This window comes from Onychomys torridus, chromosome 8 (genome assembly GCF_903995425.1).
Source record: "Onychomys torridus chromosome 8, mOncTor1.1, whole genome shotgun sequence".
NCBI classification, from domain to species: Eukaryota; Metazoa; Chordata; class Mammalia; order Rodentia; family Cricetidae; genus Onychomys; species Onychomys torridus.
Genome location: NC_050450.1, coordinates 19,106,513 through 19,124,757, shown reverse-complemented (window position 1 = coordinate 19,124,757; position 18,245 = coordinate 19,106,513). Strand labels below are relative to the sequence as shown.

Genomic DNA, 18,245 nt, shown 5'->3' with positions numbered 1-18,245 from the left:
TACCCTGTAAGGCTCGCCTATCTCCTGGGTCATTGAGACTCGATACCATCACCCGGAACCTACAGGAGGGACCACGCCCGGCTAGGGGGGGAAGAATGAGTGACGGACTGGCCTCACAGGCCCCTTCCACTTCCGGCGTCCGATCGCAGCCTCTATAGACTTATGCGGTCGCTGCAACCGCTGGGGTAGGCGCCAGGCCCCGCCTCCAGCTCCCGCCTGGGGGCCTTGGGAAGGAAGACCCTGGACTGCGTGTCTCTCAACCATGGATCACGACGACGACCCGGCCGAGGTGTTGACTGCACTGCGCGAGAGGCGGCCGGGCTTGCTGGAGCTATTGCAAGCGGCGGCAGGCTCGGGGTTGGCCGCCTACACCGTGTGGGCGCTGCTTCTGCAACCCGGCTTCCGCCGCGTGCCTCTGAGGCTGCAGGTGCGATGTGGGGCCTTCCTTAGAAGGAGCGGGACCAAAACTGATGCGAGGCATGGATCAGTGGGTGGGATCGAGGTTACAGTAGGTGCTTCTTAAAAATGGGCGGGACCAATTATGATGCGGACCTAACCTGATGTACGGAGAGGTGGAACTAATATGTTGCAGGGCCTGGGCCAGCGTCATGACCATGGCTATATAAATGAAGCTGGGATTGAATTACTGGGGCGCGGGGGTGGGGTGGGGGCGGCTACAGGTGTGCCTGGAGGGTGGGCGGGGCTGCACTGGGTGTGGCGGATATCTAAGGCCTCAGCCCACCAAATTCCTTATTCAGGTGCCCTACGTTGGCGCAAGTGCCCGCCAGGTTGAGCACGTACTGTCGCTGTTGCGAGGCCGCTCTGGAAAAATGGTGGATCTAGGCTCTGGTGATGGCAGGATCGTAAGGCCTGTGTGTCTATTCGTTGCCCCTCCCGTGGTGGCCCCTTCCCTACATCCAGGTCCCACACTCTCGGCTCTCATAGGTGCTGGCGGCCCACCAATGTGGTCTCCGTCCAGCTGTGGGTTATGAGCTGAACCCGTGGCTTGTGGGACTTGCACGGCTGCATGCCTGGAGGGCTGGTTGCTCTGGGAGTGTCTGCTACCATCGAAAGGATCTCTGGAAGGTAACTTATCAAACTTCATTTTATCTTTTTTTTTTTTTTTTTTTTTTGAGACGAGATCTCTAGGCCAGGACTATCTCAAATAAACTATATAGCCTAGGATAACATTGAACTCCTGCCTCTACCTCCTGAGTGCTAGGATTACAGGCCTGTACCATCAGACCAAGTTTATGCAGAACTGAAGATCAAACCCAGTTCCTGATACCTTTATCTCCCGGGTTTCATGCTCTGAATGCTACCACACTGATACCTGGGTGGGCTGGAGGCCAGAAATCAGTGACCCCATGCCTTCCAGCCTTTATCTTTATTTCCCACAGGTGAGCCTCAGAGACTGTCACAATGTGTCTGTGTTCCTGGCCCCCAGTGTGGTAGGTCTTGGGTCTGCTGTCCTGCTAGGAGGTCAGGGCCACACTCTTGGCTCCTGGCTGCTCTGAGGGCTGGAATAGGTCCTGGGCCCAGCTGGATGGGCAGCTTTTCCTTACCTGCTCCTGTGCCCTCCTTCCTCCTGTTCTCTCCTTACAGCTTCCACTGCTGGAGGACAAGCTGCAAGGAGAGCTACCTGCAGGGGCCCATGTGGTATCTGGACGTTTCCCCCTTCCCACCTGGCAGCCTGTAGCTGTGGTGGGTGAGGGCCTGGACAGAGTCTGGGCCTATGATGTCCATGGTACTGGGCCAGCTGTGTCTTCTTGTGGGGTATCCACCAAGGCTGTCCCAGAGTCCAGTTCTACCTCCATTCCTGGGACCCTTGTTTGACAGGCTGGCCGACTAGATACAATAAAGACTCTGTGGCTTCAATCCCGACTCTGGTTTGTTCCAGGAATCACTCTGTGGGGTGGGGTGTGCAGCAGGTTCCATCCTGGCTGTGAAGAGGTTTGATTTGTAGTCTCTGGGAGACTAGCTAGCTAGTGACTCCGGGTCCTTGGGCGCTGGGTCCTCGTGGAAGGCATAGCTTCTACTCCCTGGCGGTCTCCTGTATTCACCAACTTCCTCAGTCTCTGGATTTCCTGCTTGTACCTGTTTGGGATGACCAGACAAATCACCTCTCTGGCCATGGGTTCTTTCACTTCCACCTAGATTAGGGCCCTGGGGTCACACCCGGCCTACCTGCCCAAGTGCTGGTCCACGTACTCCTGTAGCTCAGAGAGCTGCTGCTCTGCCATGGTGGCTCGGACCATCAGCTGTGCCCGCTCTCGTTCCAGCTTTGCCTGGTGGAGGCATGAGCCATGAGCCACGGCAGGGCGTAGGGAGGGGTCCCCACCATTCCTTGCCCACTACCTGGGTGTCCTGGGAGAAGTCCTGCAGCTTCTTCTGGATTTGGGCCCAGGATGCAGTATCCAGGGCCCTGTGAGGAGAGGAGGGCAGGAGTCTCCAGGCAGGCATAATGCCTGCTGTGTGGTTTTAGGACAGCATGGCACTGCCCGGGGCTCTGGAGCATCTGTGCCTGGAGAACCCTCTACTAGGTGTCTTCTCCCCCAGAGTTTGTCTGTTAGGTTCTCCAGACCCTGGGAGATGCTGTCTCCAGTGCCTGCCTGCTATACAGCAGGTGGAGAGGCCCAAAGCTAGGGCTGGCCATGCCACCCACAACTGTCGGCTCCCACCAAACCCAAGTGTTACCTATTAGATTCTAAACAATGCAGCTGCCACCCATCTTTTTCTATGATTACCAGTGTCCCCCATACAAACTGAGATAGCCCAGAGCAGGGATAGGAGAATCCTAGCTAGCAGCAAGGGTTGGCAGAATGGACGAAGGCTGGGCAGCTTTCTGCCTGACTCCTAGACCTCCCCTACACCAACAGGAGGGCACTCACAGTGGCTGTGAGCTGCTGTCCTTGGAACTTTCCCCAGGTCCTTTCTCAGGGTGCTGCAGCAGTGTCCTGTGTCTGCCGTACTGGAGAAGCACATGGTGGGTTCCCTTGATTGACTGAACAAGGCCAACTGCTCAAAGGCTCTGAGCTTAGGATGAGGCCTAGGGGGAGTGCTAGGCCTCTGGGCTTCAAGGCAGTTTCAGGCAGCAGGGACAGGGCACCTGGGCCCCAGCATTACCTCATTCTCCCTTTGGTGGCTGAGTTCAGTGGCCCAGTGCATGGGTAATGGCTCCAGGTCCGTGGCTGTTGCAAAGGTAGCCCTGGGAATACCATGTGCCCTGTTGGGATCTATTTGCGCCTGAGACTGCTCCTGTAGCATGCTAAGCCACAATGTAGATCATGTGGGGCCACCCCACCCCCAGTGTCTGGGTCAGGGTGGAGCCCACCTGCAGGTGGTTAGCAGCAACTCCTGCCCCCGGCTCAGATCTGCCAGGCGCTTGCGGTAGGTCCGGGCAGCTTGGGCCAGTTGTTGCTCCCGGCTTCGGTGTGCGGCCCGAATGTCCTGCAGAGTGGCCTCCAGGAACGTCTGAAGGGCTGCCCGACCTGTGCTGTTGGCAGTCTCCTGGAGGAGGTTGGGTAGGACAGAGCTAGGGTTGGGGCTGGCTTTGGACTAGGTTAGGCAGTCAAGCTGGAGGAGCTGGGCTTGAGTTGGGTAGGGTGGCACTTGATTGGATCTAACCTCACCTCCTACCCCAGCTGGCTGTGCAGGGACCTGGGACCACAACGTTTCCCCATAACTGTACAGCACATCCAGGCCAGGCTTGCACTCAAGACTCAGAGGCCACTTCCGACCGCCACAGAACCTAAGTGCTCACCACTGTCTCTTTGGCATAGCGCTGCAGCCGGACAGCATACTCCTCATTCAACTTCTTCAGCTGCAACTGCAGCTGAGCATTTTCAGCTTCAGCCTGCCGGAGCTGACCCTGACAGGTAGACAGCACCTGGGAGTGTACAAGGGGCTCTTATTCTGTGTGTAGGACTCCCTCCAGCGACATCTGGAGGCTCATAGGGTGGGTAAACACTCACCATGGCTTGGGCAGCCAGGCGCTGACCAGCTGTCCTGGCTTCCTCTCGGGCTCCCTGCAACTGCTGGCCTAGGACTGCCCTGGAAACACGTACACACTCAGCTAGACCACGATGAGGTACTCCCTCACCCTGAAGGAGGACCTGTCTGGCCACTGGGCTCTGCTGGTTCTAGGTGAGATGAGACTCACACTCGTGTCTCCAGCGCCTGCTGCCTGACTCTGTGATGCTCCAGGACCCATTTCAATTCTTCCTGCAGCTTCTGCTGTCCTCCCGATGGCTGTGCAAGGGACATCAAACTCTGGAATCCCCCGCCCCCAACAAGGCGGGCCACCTTTATGCCAGGTGGCTGTGCACTCACGTAGTTCATGCTCTCAGGCTCAGAGAGTCTGTCTTGCTTGGGCGGCACCTTCATGGTTAGAGGGGGAGCAAGGGGAGGGCAGGGGAGGGGATGGAGCAGCAGACACCTGTTTCACTGCCCCTGTGGTGGTACCCTGCCCAGCTCTCATGGTAACCTGGAGTCTGTGGTAGGTGACACGTTCAGGCCTGGGCTTCTCCACTGACCTCTTGTGGTGGTACCTGGTGGTGCCCTGGATTGGCTGCTGGTTGGACTCTATGTCCCTTGCAGTCACCATGCAGCTCTAGCTCTAGCACCCGGCTTTCCAGTCGAAGAACCTGTGAACATCAAGGGTGAGCAGGAATATCTATCTGCTGGACCACCCAGAGCAAGTAGGTATTCACCTGGGCATGTGCAGGGGCACATATACAGGGACCAGGCAAAAGCCCACAAACACAAAGTGTGTGTCTACTCCCAGGCACCTGAACCTCTTTATGGTGCTTGTCCTGGGTGTGCACTCTGTTCCTGAATGCACTCAGGCTGACCCGCATAGCTTGCTTGGCAACTCACTTCCTTCTTCAGCTCGAAGACTTCAGCTTCATGCTGTTCACGAAGGTGATGGGTTGCAATCTGAAGATCGACTAGCTCCTTGGAAATCTGTGGGTAACCAGGGTGAGAGATGCTGCCAGTGGCTTCATGGGCTTTCTGCTCCTACCAGAACCCCACAGCCCCACAGCCACCTGCAGCCGCTGCTTCTCACTCAGCTCTGCATCTGTCTGATACTCTGTCTCCAGGCTGGTAGCCCAGGCTGGGTGTCCAGAAACTCTTGGCAACCAGTCCTCAGTTCCTGGAACAACCTGGGAAGGCACCCCACCACCACCACACACACATTTAGGTGGGTCTCCAGCCTGGGCTGTGGACCCTGCTCTTATAGAGATATTTCAGCTCTCCTGAACAAGGTCAGCTCTTTCCCTGGGCAGGAACAGACACGGCATCCAGGGACTTCATCCCTTCTGGTCTGTGAAGGAAAGGAAGGACCCCAAGGCAACGTCAGTGTCCTGGGAAGACTTACATTCTCTGTGACTTGAAGTGGGGCCCCTGGCCTGGGGCCTGGGGCTGCCACACCCTCCATAAGGGAAAGGAACTCTGGCCCCAGACCTGTTTGGTGGTGGCCTGCTTCCCGGCTATTGCTGTGAGTGTTGCCAGTGTTGCCAAGGCCTCTGTTGACCTTAGAGATTACCCATCCTGCCTACAAGGAAGGGCAAGGCCGTTCAGTGCTTACGAAGAGGGGGAGAGTGCTCAGCTCCTTTCACATTCCACTCCTTCATGGGCCCAATGTCATCTGGGAAATACAGTCAGCTACCCCGTTTATTTCAGGTCAGCTGGATCCAGCAGGGCATGATAATGCTAAACCTGTACCTGCAGTTGTGGGCACTATTTGTCTTTATATGGGATGTCCTGCCCTCCTGTAGGGATTCATAACTCTAGACTCTTGCATATCTTCCTGTGTCAGCTGAACTTACTCCAGGAGGTGAACAAGCTGGATACACCCTACCACCCTCCGTCTGAGAGAAACGGGCATAATCAGGGACAGTGAACTTCGCGAGCTAGCTCAGCCTGGGCACCAGGAAGGATAACTTGAGGAGATAGATGTCCTGCCTGATACTGGGATGGAGCATGCTCACTACACTGCGCCCTCTCCGTGCGTGGATTCCCTTTTGCGCACGCGCAATTCCTGCGTTTCCCGTCAGATCTCAGCTGCACCTAGGGTCGCGTCGGGGGGAAGTAGGGGAGCGTGGTTGGCAGCGGCCACGCTCTGGCAGGGACGCTAGATTGGCGGCTCATGTGTGGGTGAGAAGGACAGCAGGAAATGAGGTCAACCCAGGCCTTGGGGGTCTCCCTGTAGCTGAGAGAGGCGGGGTCTGTGGGGGGAGGCGGGGTCTGTGGAGGAAGGCGGGCCTACCGGAACTAGGGGGCGGAGCTAGAAGGAAGCCGCAATGCTGTGTAGCTTTTGGGGGAAGGTGAAGCTGGGGCAAAGGGGCGGGGTCTGAGGTGGGCAGGGCCGTCGGCACCTGAGTCTTGGGTCTTGGCGCTAAAGTGGGTCTTCTGAGAAGCTCCTGGGCAGCAGAGCAGCTCTTTTTTTTTTGTACCCCCAGTGTGTGTGTGTCTGACCTGCCTCGCGCATCTCGGGAGGAGGGATTCACTAGGCTGGGGTGCCTCTTTTGGAGAAGGTGAGGACTGGCTGAGGTCTGTGACCATGAAGGTCAAAGTCATCCCGGTACTTGAGGACAACTACATGTACCTGATCATTGAGGAGCATACACGGGAGGCAGTGGCTGTGGACGTGGCTGTGCCCAAGAGGGTGAGGACCGACAAAGGATGCCATCAAGGGACTCTACCTCTCTGTCTGGAGCAGACCCGACCCCCTATATTTTTACTTCACAGTTGGTGCATTATCTTTGGGTTCCCCTGAAGTTATAGCTACCTTTGGTGTTTGTGGTGCCCCAGTACTTTTGTCTGCCCGATATCTCCCCTAACCCGTGCTGCCCTGAGTCCTGGGCCTGCCTGGAGAACTAAGCCCTGAACCTAGTGCCCCAGTACGGGATGGGTAGCCCACGGCACGGCACTACAACTCCATTCTTTCCAGCTGCTGGAAATTGCAGGCCGCGAGGGGGTGTCTCTGACCACAGTGCTGACCACCCATCACCACTGGTGAGTAAGGAGGGTGTGTGCCAAGGCCTAAGTCAGACTCCTCCACTAGCACCCTGAGTTGACCAAGCCCTTGTTCTTCCACAGGGACCACACACGTGGAAATGCGGAGCTGGTGCACCTGCAGCCGGGACTGGCGGTGATGGGAGCAGATGAGCGCATCTGTGCGCTAACCCGCAGGCTGGCACATGGGGAGGAGCTTCGGGTGAGCATGCACCCAGAAGGGGTGGGGAGAGTCCTGGCCCGGGCTTGCCTTCCAGCCCTCACAGGTCCAATGCCTCACCATCACAGTTTGGGGCCATCCATGTACGATGCCTCTTGACGCCAGGCCACACCTCTGGCCACATGAGCTACTTCCTGTGGGAGGATGAATGCCCGGACCCACCAGCTCTCTTCTCTGGTACCTTGCAGCCTGGACTCATCCACTTATGCAATTTCACTGTGCCCTCCCTACCCCCTTCTGACCCTCTTTCCTCCCTAGGGGATGCTCTGTCAGTGGCAGGCTGTGGCTGGCATCTGGAGGACACTGCACAGCAGATGTACCAGAGCTTGACCAAGATCCTGGGTACCCTGCCACCCCAGACGGTGAGAGAGCCTCTGTGGGGTCCACATGCTTGGTACTGAACTTCTTCCTGGTACAGCCTGTACTTCTGTACCTATCCTGCTTTGGTAAAGCTGGTGTGGACCAGGGTGGGTTGGATGCTAGGTTAGGGATGAGTGCCTGTCCCTTCCTGGACTTGGGGCAATGTGTGTTCACTGAGCTCCCTCTTCTTGCAGAAGGTGTTCTGTGGTCATGAGCATACACTGAACAATCTTGAATTTGCGCAGAAAGTGGAGCCCTGCAATGACCACGTGCGAGCTAAGCTGTCCTGGGCCCAGGTACATCCTTTTCTGGCTCCACCACAGGGGCGGAGGCAGGAGTAGTCTTCCTGAAGTTTGGGGGAAGTCTGGAGTCTGCCCTGCTGCAGACCTTCTGTCACCCACCTTAAATCTCCCTGTGGCTGCTGGACCCCAGCTGTAATCAGGGGCCTGTGCTCTTTGCAGAAGAGGGATGACGACGATATACCTACTGTGCCTTCGACACTGGGTGAGGAGCTCTTGTACAACCCTTTCCTGAGGGTAACGTAAGTATGGCTGTATCCTGGGCCTTCTTCCTGTGGTGGGGCCTGAGCCATTCCAGTGCATGGGGCAGCCTCATGAGGCCATGTGCACTGCCAGCTCGAGTGTCCCCGTGGAGCAGTCTCAGGACTAGCTGGCATCCTTGGGGCCTCTTTGGCAGTCATTTGGGTAGTTAGGAGGTTATCTGGGGACTATTTATTGAGCTGACTGTCCCTGGCATCAGGGAAGGGCATTTGTTAAGGGCCCTCTTCCTTCTATGCAGTGCTCTGCTTGGCCCCACCCCCATAGGCAGCTGGCCAGCCCCACAATTCCCCAGCATACTCTTCCCTGCAGAGAGGATCCAGTTCGTGAGTTCACAGGCCAGGTGGCACCAGCCCAGGTCCTGGAGGTACTCTGCAGGGAGCGAGCACGCTTCCAGCTTGCTTTGGAGCCACCGCAGCCCCAGGTTCGGGCACTCCTGGCCTTGCAGTGGGGGCTTCTGAGTACACCCCAGGAAAAATGAGCCATGTGGGGAGGCTGCTTGTCTCCACACCCCTTCTCCTGATCTCAAGCTGACTGGAACTCTGGCCTCCAGAACATTCCTCTGAGGCCCTGCCACCCCACTTTAAAGAACCAGCAAATGGTGCTTTCCTTGTCTCTGCTGCTCAGGGGCCACACAAGCGGACTCCCTGGAGGAGCTGTTGTGGGCCCTGAGACATACATGTCTGGGGACTGAGAAGGGTGAATAAAACTTTAAAAGGCACAGTGTGGTGCCAGACACAGGAGATGCTTCCAGAGGTGCAGACCTGTTTATTAGTGGTGAGGCTGGGTGAGAGACAACCTATGGAGTTCTCACAGCCATACAGGCTTGGTGCTGTCTGACTGCCCAGACAACAGCCAGTTTTTAGAGGACCAGGTGCCCCACTAGGTTCAGCTTGATACCTGCCCTATACATTGTAGCTTTAGGGGTTAGCCACAGAAACAAAACGGCTCATACTTAGGCTACTACAGCCAGAGGGCAGGGCAGGGAGTATGCCCATGGCTCTGGGCCAGTAGGAGAGATTCTGGAACCTCACTGGACCTTTAGCCTCCTTGGCTACCCCAATCCTGCCTGTACTCACACCCTGCAGAGCTCAATATGAAATCTGGAGGTGCATAGGCCATAGGAGACATTACCAACCAGAGGCACGCAGGTCATGTACTGCCAAGGACATGTGCAGCTAGTGACCCACTTTAGCACAGAATCCAACTCATCCTTGTAGCTCTCCTTGAACTTTGAAGGTCTCTGGTGTGTTCTCTGTTGCTGATACCCACATGGTCTTCCTTGGTGTCTTGGTGCTAGCCCCTGGGGCTCTCAGACTCTCCAGGCCTCCTACCACCTGATGCTGAGGCCTGAGTTGGTCTTCTCCACAGCATGGTATTGCGTGTGCAGCAAGCGGCTGGCCTGCTCGGATCCCTCACCTTGCAGCCAGTGCTCGTACAGTTCCTGGACCCCAGGTGCATCTTCGGGTGCCTCGTTCCTCACCATGCTGTACAGTCTTTCCACTTGCTGGAGGAGCTCCCGGCCTTGCATATCTGGAGCCTTGAGCTGGCCCCCTCCATTCAAGCAGCCTGTGGCAGAGCACAGGGCATGGTGGGATTCAGGGTTAGCCCCAAGTCCCGGGTGTGGAGAGGGGACATGTCCCCCTCCTGTCCAACCCCTTCCACCTTCCACTGGTGGCAAGCTGCTGTGCTAGGAGGAGCTACCTGAAGGGCAGGCCATGACTTCCACGTAATGGTAGGGACAGCGGCCTCGTTTCAGCTTCTGTACAAGGTTCTGGATGTTGCGGAAGCCATAGGCCACAGCAAAGCGCAACAGCACCTGACCTTCCCTCTCTAGCGTCACCTCCTGGAAGTCCTTGTTCCTGAAAGTGTAGAGGGCTTGTGAAACTGCACATTGCCATGCAAACCTGTCCCTGCCCAGGTGCAGAAGCCTTCTGGCTTTGCTGCTTGCAGGCAGGGGAGGGATGACGGAGAAGGGGTACAGCTTGCATCCATGGGCCCACCCCGTAACCTCACCCCCAGGTGCTGTACCCAAGCCAGGCACCTGCTAATTCTGGCTCAGGGTCTCTGCTGAGGAGCGAGTGCTCTGGCCTGCTTGCTCACAACACCTCATGCTCATAGGAGGAGACACACATGTGCGAAGGGCTCCAGGGGTCTTCCCCCCAAGTTCACTTCAGTGCCTGCTAACCTCATGGGTTGGTAGGTAACTTCAGCCACATGGATTCCAAAGAGCTCTCGGGCTGCGTGCCGGAACACATGCTCCAGGTAGCCTCCTGAGCCTCCACCCCGATGGCTGGTGGGCTCCTCAGCAGACGCACTACTGGTTCTGGGAGAGGGGCAGGTCAGTGCAGGAGGCTGGGGCTCAATACAGCTGAGGTCTCTTGTAGCCAGACCTTAAGAACTGTTCTTATGGTGGCCCTGGGAAGCTCAGATGGCTTCTAGAGCAGGCTCTGCTTTGACACTGTAACTCAGCCACTCTTGGGCCCCAGCCAGGCTGTGGGGAGGTCTGGAGTCGGCCAGAGGCAGCCTGGGTAGAAAGGAGGGGACAAGACACTGCCCCACCCCACAGGCAGCATCTGATCCCAAATAAACGTTCTCAGTCCCCACCAACAACTCACAAGCCATCCAGGGGCACAGGCTCCAGTTCTGAGAGTGAGACTCCTTCTTCATCCAGCAGCCTAAAGACTTCTCCTGCAGAGGACCACAGCACATGCTCAGTTGGCCTCAGAATGCTGAGATGTCTGTGTCCCCAGAGGGACACTCACTCCTGCTTGTGGTGGGAGGCCCAGTGGAAGGCACTCCTGTCTGCAGCATTGTAAGGGAGCCAGGGCTACTCTGCCAGTCCATGGCATGTTGTTTAGCCTCCCAGACAGTTTATTTCTTAAGTGGGAGACAGGCTACTCCACTTAGAAGTGGGGTGAAGACATGAGCCACAGGAAGTAGACTTGAGGTATTGCCTGCCCTCAAGACTCACTTTTTTTTTTAAGACCTTCTTGCTTTTTTTGTTTTTGTTTTTGTTTCTTTGAGACAGGGTTTCTCTGTGTAGCTTTGCACCTTTCCTGGAACTCACTTGGTAGCCCAGGCTGGCCTTGAACTCACAAAGATCTGCCTGCCTCTGCCTCCCGAGTGCTGGGATTAAAGGCGCGCGCCGCCGCCGCCGCCGCTGCCGCCGCCGCCGCCGCCGCCGCCGCCACCACCACCACCACCCCGGTGATTCATTTTTGAACCAGCAAGGATTCGATACTGGGTCTCCATTGGTCACAGGATCCTGGGAAGCACCGAGGGACGTCCCTGCTGTCTCCTGAACTCTAGTGCTTGGCTCTAGGGGAGCTCTGTAGACAGTAGGGGTAGAGTTATGCATAATGACCGCACCTGTTGTAAGGACACAGTCCACATCATGGGTCTGGTACTCCTGGTTGAAGAAGTCAGGTCTGGACGCTTCTAGCTTTTTGTCATAGCAGGGCATCACTGTCACATGGTAGATCTTGTCTGGAGTCAGATGCTACAAAGAGAGTATAGAAAGCTTCAGTCCCATCTAAGCCAAGCTCAGAAGTGGCCCGGCTGAAGTGTGAGGCAGAGATGACTGCCAGGCATGACTTGTGCAGTTATTCACACCCACTGGCCGTCACATGACCAGGGTCACATTTCCTCTCCTGCTTCTGTCCCTAACAGCCAGTGGCAGCAGAGGAGAGAGGCTCTCACTGCCTTTGAAAGAAAGAACAGGTCACAGTGGAAACAACATAGACTCGAGGGAAGTGTGGCCATGCACATGCCAAGGGAATGCACAGGGTTGCTGTCAGTGCTGGTGGCTTCAGGTACGACGGAAGCCAGCTCCCTTCCTCATCCTCTGTCAGTGGCTGACTTCAGTCTGGGTCCGGGGAATCACTAGAAATGACCTCAGGTAATATTTGATTTGTTCACCCAGCAGCCTGTGGGGTGTGCTTCTAGCCCATGGTATCCTGCTCCCTAAACGTGGAGTCTAGCCAGCTCTAGATGTGAGAAGTGCCTTTATCTCAGAACTGGGCCCCCTGATGCCCGACAAAAGACAGCCCAGGTAGTAACAGACCAGCTGAGCAAGACTGATACTGAGGCCAAGCTTATTCCACTGGCAGCTACCATTAGGTTTCAGTCACCGAGATACCTCTAGAAGGTGCCATGGTCACAGGCAAGGGATCAGTGGCCAGCCAGCCAGCCAGCAGGCCATCTCTTAGTCCTGTGTCACAGCTGACCATTCCTCATTATGTTACCTGGGGATGCCCAGTCCTCTTACCTGTTGCTGGGCAAAGAAGTCCTTGACCAAGGAGCCCATAACCTGCTGTGGGGACCGTGCTGTGCTGATGTAGGGGAGGATAAAGTTGCCATGTGTCTTCTCAGCATAGCAGATCCAGCCTGAGCCAAAAGGAACAAACAGGTCTGAGATGTGCATAGGGCAGGCCTGGGGGTGGTTCACAAACAGCTGTTCTCCTCTTGGCAGTGACATGACATTCTGGGGGTGGACCGAATCATAGACGAAATTACTGTGGCATTAAGACATTCCTCCTGCCATCACTGTCACGAGGAAGGCTGGCACCTAGGTGATCACTAATGGGAACTGGTGACTACAGGTGATGTCCTGGGCCTTAGGCACTTCCTAGGTACTGACATTTCTACGCTTCTCTAAGATACCCTTCCCCATCATTCCCATTTCCCTTGTCTAGCTGTCAGTACACTAACTTCAATTCAACAGCCATACAGCTATGGACATACCTGGGCAGGCAGAAGCCAGCATGGGCAAGGCCTCTCTGGAGTTGGCTTGCCCTCGGAATCGCTGCACAAACTCTTTCTGGCTTTCCAAAAGGCTAAAGTTCCTTGCAAAGGCAGTATCGAAGACAAAGTGTACCCCTGGGAGGCAATGGAAGATGAACATGTGCCTTAGCCTTAACCATGGCAAAAACTAGCAGCTGAACACCTCTGTCCTGAGTCGGGCAATACTGTGGACCACAGGCCATGAGCAGGGTTCTGCCCCAGTGTTACCATAGCATGCCATTTCTATGGGGGCTCCAGGTATAGCACCTGCTGTGTAGATGACCCCAGAGCTGTCCAGTGGCCCCGCCATTGCCCTTCTAGTGAATTCCTAAAGAATGGACTCTCCTTGGCACCATCCTGAATGTGTTTAAGTCTTTTACACCAGTAGGGTTTGGCACTAGATGCTTTGGTCTCCTCCCGTCCAACCTGTGGTGTGAACAGAGATCTCTGCCTTATCCAACAGCCTCCTCCTTATGACTACATCCCTGAGGGCTACACTGTTGGCCATGCTGCTGCACCCCTGCATGGGCTGTGCAGACATGTCTCAGCATCCTCTCAGCCACAGGGAGATGTTGTAGATGTCTGCCTGCCTTCCCTAAGCCAGAAGCTGAGGCTCCTGCAGGACCCCAGTGGAAGACTACGCTCCTGACTCTTCGATCCTCCCTAGGACTGGGAACTGTCCTAGGGTGATGTGGGACTGGGTGCTCTTCTCAGAACCACCTGCTCCCATGCCGGTTTTTCTTAGGACCTAGGGGACTGAGGATGTCTTCTAATACCACAGCAAGGGTCAGACCTCATGATACACACGTGTCACACAAAAGCATGGGGTGCTTGCCTATCAATAGGTGTTCCCTGCAAGACTCCTGGTCATGGTGGACAATAAACTGCCAGGTCATCTAACAGATAGGAGCAGCATTCTGTGGAGGTGGCACCATGAATGCCCATGCCACTTTCCCCGGATGGGCTTGCTGGTCACTTGGTATTGGGACCCCAGTTTAGCAGGGGGCTCTCAAAACACCCATGTCGTCCTCCACCCTGGCTCCTGGCACAGAGGTCAGCCAAAGCTGACCCAAGGCAGAACACAACAGACGTGACACCATGCCTGAGAAACAGTAATGGAGTCAGTAAGATGGCTGAGCAAGGAGAGGTCCCTGCTATCAACCTGACAACCAGAGTTTAATGCCTGTAACCAAGTAGTGGAAGGAGAGAACCAAGTCCTGAAAACGGCCCTGTGGCCACACATACACTCCCAAAATAAATACGTAAACATGTAAAAAAGTAAAACAAACAAACAAAACCAACCAAAAAACAAACAGTAACCGAAGCTGGGTACAGTAACACAGATCTGTAATCCAAGTAATAGGGAAACTGAGGCAGGAGGAGTGTATGTCTGAGGCCAGCCTGGACTACATAATGAAGTCAAGGCAAGCCAGGGCTACAAAGTGAGAGCCTGTCTCAAAAACCAAACACCAAAGAACAAAACCAAAGCCCCCAGACCAAAGGGGGCATGGCATGTAATTCCAGTGCTTGCTAGGTGAAGGTAGGGGGATCAGTTCCAGACCATCTGAGACCTAGTTTCCAAAAACCAAACACTAACAACAGGATCCAAAAGAATCAAGTAACTGTAAAAACACCCAGGTAACGGGTGACAGTCAATGAAAGTACAAAGTCAGGACTCAGGTGGCTTCTCCCCTGAGGTCCTGACCTCAGCCACCAAAGTGAAACTTCAAGCTGAAGTCAAACCAGGGAGAGTGTCCCTACCGTTCAGTTCAGGGTGAGTGACAAGTTCCCTGGGGGTAGGAGGAGTCCCGATACCAGCCGCCCTCATTCACCCAAGGTTCTGCACCTACCTAGGTTTTTAAAGAATGAAGTTAATTTCTTGGCAGTGTCTGAGGAACCCAGCTGGAACCTGACAGCCAGCGATGCTCTGGACTGGGGTGAGATAGAAACGACCACCAGCCGCTGCTGACCGGGTGCTGCCACCTGGAATGCAAGAGTCTCTGGCTGTGCAGGCTTTGTACAGATTGTCAGAGGCCAGCCTCTGCAGTGAGCTGCCATCAGCTGCACCACAGTCAGCCATGCTGACATTTAGAACCCAACCCAAAGCCCCAGCCCTAACACTTAGTGTCAGAGGAAACCTAAAGATGCAGGAGTCACTGGAAGCCAGGCAGGTGGACCAGCTGAGTTTCCCCTGATGAAGTACGCTGTAGGCTGCTGAGGTTGGTCCCCACTGCTCACCTTATTGGCATTCAGAACCTTCTGCAGCTCCTCATGACTCTGCTGGGTGATGAGCACGGTCTCTGCTGAAGTAACACAGCCACTGCATGCCAGGCAGTCATTCAGGGAGACCTTGGCCTTCTCCAGCTTCTGGGTTCTTCCATCCTGCAGGTGAGCAGAATCTGGAGCAGAAAGTCTTGTGGGGGATGGGCAGGACATTCATTCCAAGCAGGTTTTTTTTTTTTTTTTTTGGTTCTTAGAGACAGGGATTTTCTGTGTAGCCCTGGCTGTTCTGGAACTTGTTCTATAGACCAGGCTGGCTTCCAATTGAGAGATCTGCTTACCTGCCTCTTCTGAGTGCTGGGATTAAAGGCAAGCACCACCACCACCTAGCTCTAAGTAGCCTTTTGACTTCCACTCACACCAATAACAACCAGCATGAGAACTGATTGGGGTTTATTTGCCAGCCACTCTTCATTTTTATTTACTTTTCCTTTTTCATCACAGTAGAATAAACTCAGCCTGAGCCCTTCACCCCTCCTACAGATGCAGGAATGGTCTGAGCTAGGGCCAGGTGAGCTACAGGGGTCCCAACTGACCAGAGGAGTAAGGCTAGAGGGTTAGAAGTCCCTCAAACTGTTCTCTGAACCTGTGCTTTACACCAATGTCCCAACCTGAGGTTAATCCATGCAAGAGACCCAAGGCCTACACACCCGGGCTGCAGCAGCACCGTAAAGATGAGGCCACTTGCCCTTAAAGTACAGCCCAGTAGTGATGTCCCTCCAGCCATGGGACAGACCCTTTGTTGAGAACCAGGGCCTCCTGGTGCGCTGGGGTCTAGCTGGTGCTATGGTGTCACAGGGCTACTGTTGTGGACAGAAAGCTGTCATAGCTTTATCCTGCTTTTCACTGTTCTCAGGGATCTTCACACTCATTCTCAAGGTTCCTCCAAGGTTCCTCCCCTACTCAGTGTTCCACGGCTGGGCATCAAGTCTCTATGTGGTGGTGCATGGGATTTTGAAGGGACTCTTTAGAGTACAAAGGACAGCTAGTCAGGGTTAATTTTCAATTAAAGAAAAAAAAAAGGAGGGGCTTAAGGGGCCAAACCAGAAAATCTTATGCTACTGGAGGTAGGGGCAGGGGAAGGTGGGGAGGATCTGCCATCTCCACAAAAGGGCCCCATGCCAAACAGAACAGGCTGTCCACTCAACCTGGGCATCCCTACTCACCCTCCCAGCTCCCCATGGTCAGTGACTGTGACCAGGGAGAGATGCAGGGGGTTTCAGGGTGGCCACATCTGTGAATGGATGAGGCAGAGGAGGTATGTTTCATATCCACCCCCACCAGTCCCCAGCCCCCAGTAGGGACACGGTGAGACCTCTGGCTCCTTACTGGGTTCACTTGGAGGTAACTCCCATCATCTTCGATGTGGATCTTGGCTATTCCACTTCCCGGCTTCTTATCCACCTTCACAGGCTTGATGCAATTCTACACCAGGAAGAGACCCCAAACCAGGCTCTATTAGGGGAAGGTAACTCTGGAGGATGCTGGGCCTCAGGGATGGTTGGCTGCTGTACTGAGTGAGTTCCAGAGGCCAGTTCCACCACCTCCTTGCCACTGAAGCCATGCTGAGCTCTGGCTGTCCACCCTTTTCTGCACAAGGTGAGGATATCATCAAGGTCACTCACTCTCTAGGTCCAGATCAGCATGAAGACTGAGGCTAACTCTATATGCAAGCAAAAGTCTGCCGAAACCCTGACAAGCCCGTCCTTCCTAAGTGCAGATAGCAGCACACCACCAGAGGCCAGTGTGTCAAGAAGCCATGGCCAGACAGGAATGCTTTCCTTGGGAATATCTTGGAGGTCACCTCCAACCCACTGCCACAGATGAAACTTCATGTCTCTCCCCTCCCCGTGACATCTCCTGTTACTGCCTCCAGAACCTTGGTGGCCTTCTAGGAGATGGCCTTCCGGATGTCCAGTGTCAGGCAAGATGCCCAGTTCATCCTGCCTATGTGGCAGCTCAGCCTCTCTTCCATAGGTCATGGGACTTGACCACAGAACTACTAGCTCTGGGGACAAAGGAATACCAGGAAAGGGCACCAGCTCCTGTTTTCAGGTGTGGCTGTCTGGAGTCCCCTGTATCTTCCTCAGGGTAAGGTCAAGAACACATTAGTGAGTGGCCCAAGTGGGCTTCTCACCTGTCCCTTCAACATGGTTCTTCCATTGAGATGAACAAATTGGCTCTGAGAGGAGGTGGGAACGGATGTCTCACAAGTGTGTGGAGGCTGTCCAGCCTCAATCATGTCTCTGCATCACCAGTTAGGTGACACTGGGGACCCTCACTTTTCTTGTAACATTAAGTCTTCCTGTCGCCCCTAAATACTCCCATAGCTTCTGGAAATCCCTCCTGGACATCTTGGGGTCCAGTAGCTGGCTGCCCAGCTCTCCCTGGCCTCAGTTGTCTGTGTTGGTAAGAAGGGAAGCAGACTGACTGAGACCCTGGGCCCCGGGTCGGGTCTCTTGCTCAGGAAAAGACACAGGTAGGAGGGGTTTCCCGCTGCGCATGGCCAGGCCCGGCCCCTCCTCCGGAGCGACTTGCCCTTGGCCGGCCCACCTGAGACGGCCCGATGAAGTCATCCAGGTCGGTCAGCTGTAGTACCCCACTGAAGGGCGACGCCATGACAGCCTCACTGCCGCTGAGCGTCGCATGGGGTTGTCGCAAAATGACACTAAACGATAGGACTGTTCCGCCACTCTGCCGGAAAACGCAAATTCCGGCGCATGCTCATTTCTCCCCGTGGGCAAGCTTTGGAAAGGGTGCGCGCCCTCTGCTGGAGGCCTTGGACGCTCAGCCCCGCGGACTCAAAGGACCGAGTTCCACTGCAGTCCGTTTTCCGTGCCTCCCTTGGGCAGTGGTGGTGTATGGGGGTAGTGTAGACAAAGAATGCAAAGAATGGAACGCTAAAGTCGGAATCTCTCCCGAATCACACTGGGGTGGAAATCCGGGTCTTACTCATTATCTTGGTGCAGGACCCAAGCAAGGACCCAGATACAGTGCCTGCATCAGGAGAACATATTATTTGC

At 55.2% G+C, this 18,245-nt stretch overlaps 4 protein-coding genes across 12 annotated transcripts; 2 read left to right on the top strand and 2 right to left on the bottom strand.

Annotated features, from left to right (window-relative positions):
* Positions 1-185: 185 nt before the first annotated feature.
* On the top strand, positions 186-1,884 carry Antkmt (adenine nucleotide translocase lysine methyltransferase). Of its 2 annotated transcripts, XM_036196738.1 has the most exons (5): positions 186-427; positions 759-863; positions 946-1,086; positions 1,401-1,451; positions 1,606-1,884. In XM_036196738.1, the coding sequence occupies exons 1-5, from the start codon at positions 263-265 to the stop codon at positions 1,834-1,836; spliced, it is 693 nt and encodes a 230-aa protein (XP_036052631.1). In that variant the 5' UTR covers positions 186-262; the 3' UTR covers positions 1,837-1,884. The 2 variants fall into 2 exon arrangements, with proteins under 2 accessions (XP_036052631.1, XP_036052632.1); XM_036196739.1 differs by lacking the exon at positions 1,401-1,451 and having other exon boundaries at positions 253-427.
* Ccdc78 (coiled-coil domain containing 78) lies at positions 1,367-5,636 on the bottom strand. The gene is made up of 14 exons (XM_036194677.1): positions 5,622-5,636; positions 5,381-5,557; positions 5,049-5,165; positions 4,879-4,965; positions 4,536-4,646; positions 4,163-4,251; positions 3,975-4,053; positions 3,764-3,889; positions 3,335-3,510; positions 3,127-3,208; positions 2,892-2,971; positions 2,359-2,425; positions 2,188-2,288; positions 1,367-2,097 (listed from the first exon to the last, which is right to left on the bottom strand). The coding sequence occupies exons 1-14, from the start codon at positions 5,634-5,636 to the stop codon at positions 1,986-1,988; spliced, it is 1,419 nt and encodes a 472-aa protein (XP_036050570.1). The 3' UTR covers positions 1,367-1,985.
* A 419-nt stretch (positions 5,637-6,055) lies between these two features.
* Positions 6,056-8,900, top strand: Haghl (hydroxyacylglutathione hydrolase like). 7 transcript variants are annotated; one of them, XM_036197108.1, is made up of 9 exons: positions 6,056-6,159; positions 6,465-6,670; positions 6,956-7,020; positions 7,105-7,222; positions 7,309-7,417; positions 7,499-7,602; positions 7,795-7,896; positions 8,062-8,141; positions 8,470-8,900. In XM_036197108.1, the coding sequence occupies exons 2-9, from the start codon at positions 6,566-6,568 to the stop codon at positions 8,636-8,638; spliced, it is 852 nt and encodes a 283-aa protein (XP_036053001.1). In that variant the 5' UTR covers positions 6,056-6,159; positions 6,465-6,565; the 3' UTR covers positions 8,639-8,900. The 7 variants fall into 7 exon arrangements, with proteins under 7 accessions (XP_036053001.1, XP_036052999.1, XP_036053000.1 ...); XM_036197106.1 differs by having other exon boundaries at positions 8,399-8,900; XM_036197107.1 differs by having other exon boundaries at positions 7,309-7,602; positions 8,062-8,104.
* Ciao3 (cytosolic iron-sulfur assembly component 3) lies at positions 8,893-17,868 on the bottom strand. 2 transcript variants are annotated; one of them, XM_036197101.1, is made up of 11 exons: positions 17,776-17,868; positions 16,552-16,647; positions 15,181-15,324; positions 14,793-14,925; positions 12,904-13,038; positions 12,428-12,546; positions 11,530-11,659; positions 10,776-10,848; positions 10,346-10,483; positions 9,862-10,019; positions 8,893-9,726 (listed from the first exon to the last, which is right to left on the bottom strand). In XM_036197101.1, exons 1-11 carry the CDS (start codon positions 17,839-17,841, stop codon positions 9,488-9,490), a joined length of 1,431 nt encoding a protein of 476 aa, XP_036052994.1. In that variant the 5' UTR covers positions 17,842-17,868; the 3' UTR covers positions 8,893-9,487. The 2 variants fall into 2 exon arrangements, with proteins under 2 accessions (XP_036052994.1, XP_036052993.1); XM_036197100.1 differs by lacking the exon at positions 17,776-17,868 and adding an exon at positions 17,360-17,739.
* Between the last annotated feature and the right edge of the window lie 377 nt (positions 17,869-18,245).

Coding starts and splice junctions, on each gene's coding strand:
- Haghl (XM_036197103.1), top strand. CDS start 6,566: ATGAAGGTCAAAGTCATCCCGGTACTTGAGGACAACTACATGTACCTG. Junction 6,671..6,955: donor ACGTGGCTGTGCCCAAGAGG/GTGAGGACCGAC, acceptor CATTCTTTCCAG/CTGCTGGAAATTGCAGGCCG. Junction 7,223..7,308: donor CACATGGGGAGGAGCTTCGG/GTGAGCATGCAC, acceptor TCACCATCACAG/TTTGGGGCCATCCATGTACG.
- Antkmt (XM_036196738.1), top strand. CDS start 263: ATGGATCACGACGACGACCCGGCCGAGGTGTTGACTGCACTGCGCGAG. Junction 864..945: donor GCTCTGGTGATGGCAGGATC/GTAAGGCCTGTG, acceptor CGGCTCTCATAG/GTGCTGGCGGCCCACCAATG. Junction 1,087..1,400: donor ATCGAAAGGATCTCTGGAAG/GTAACTTATCAA, acceptor TATTTCCCACAG/GTGAGCCTCAGAGACTGTCA.
- Ciao3 (XM_036197100.1), bottom strand. CDS start 17,464: ATGATTGAGGCTGGACAGCCTCCACACACTTGTGAGACATCCGTTCCC. Junction 11,660..12,427: donor ACTTCTTTGCCCAGCAACAG/GTAAGAGGACTG, acceptor CTCTCTTTGTAG/CATCTGACTCCAGACAAGAT. Junction 10,484..10,775: donor CCTGTGCCCCTGGATGGCTT/GTGAGTTGTTGG, acceptor CCCCTCTCCCAG/AACCAGTAGTGCGTCTGCTG.
- Ccdc78 (XM_036194677.1), bottom strand. Junction 4,252..4,535: donor ACCAGGTACCACCACAAGAG/GTCAGTGGAGAA, acceptor TCCCTTGCACAG/CCATCGGGAGGACAGCAGAA. Junction 3,209..3,334: donor TTGCTGCTAACCACCTGCAG/GTGGGCTCCACC, acceptor TGGTATTCCCAG/GGCTACCTTTGCAACAGCCA.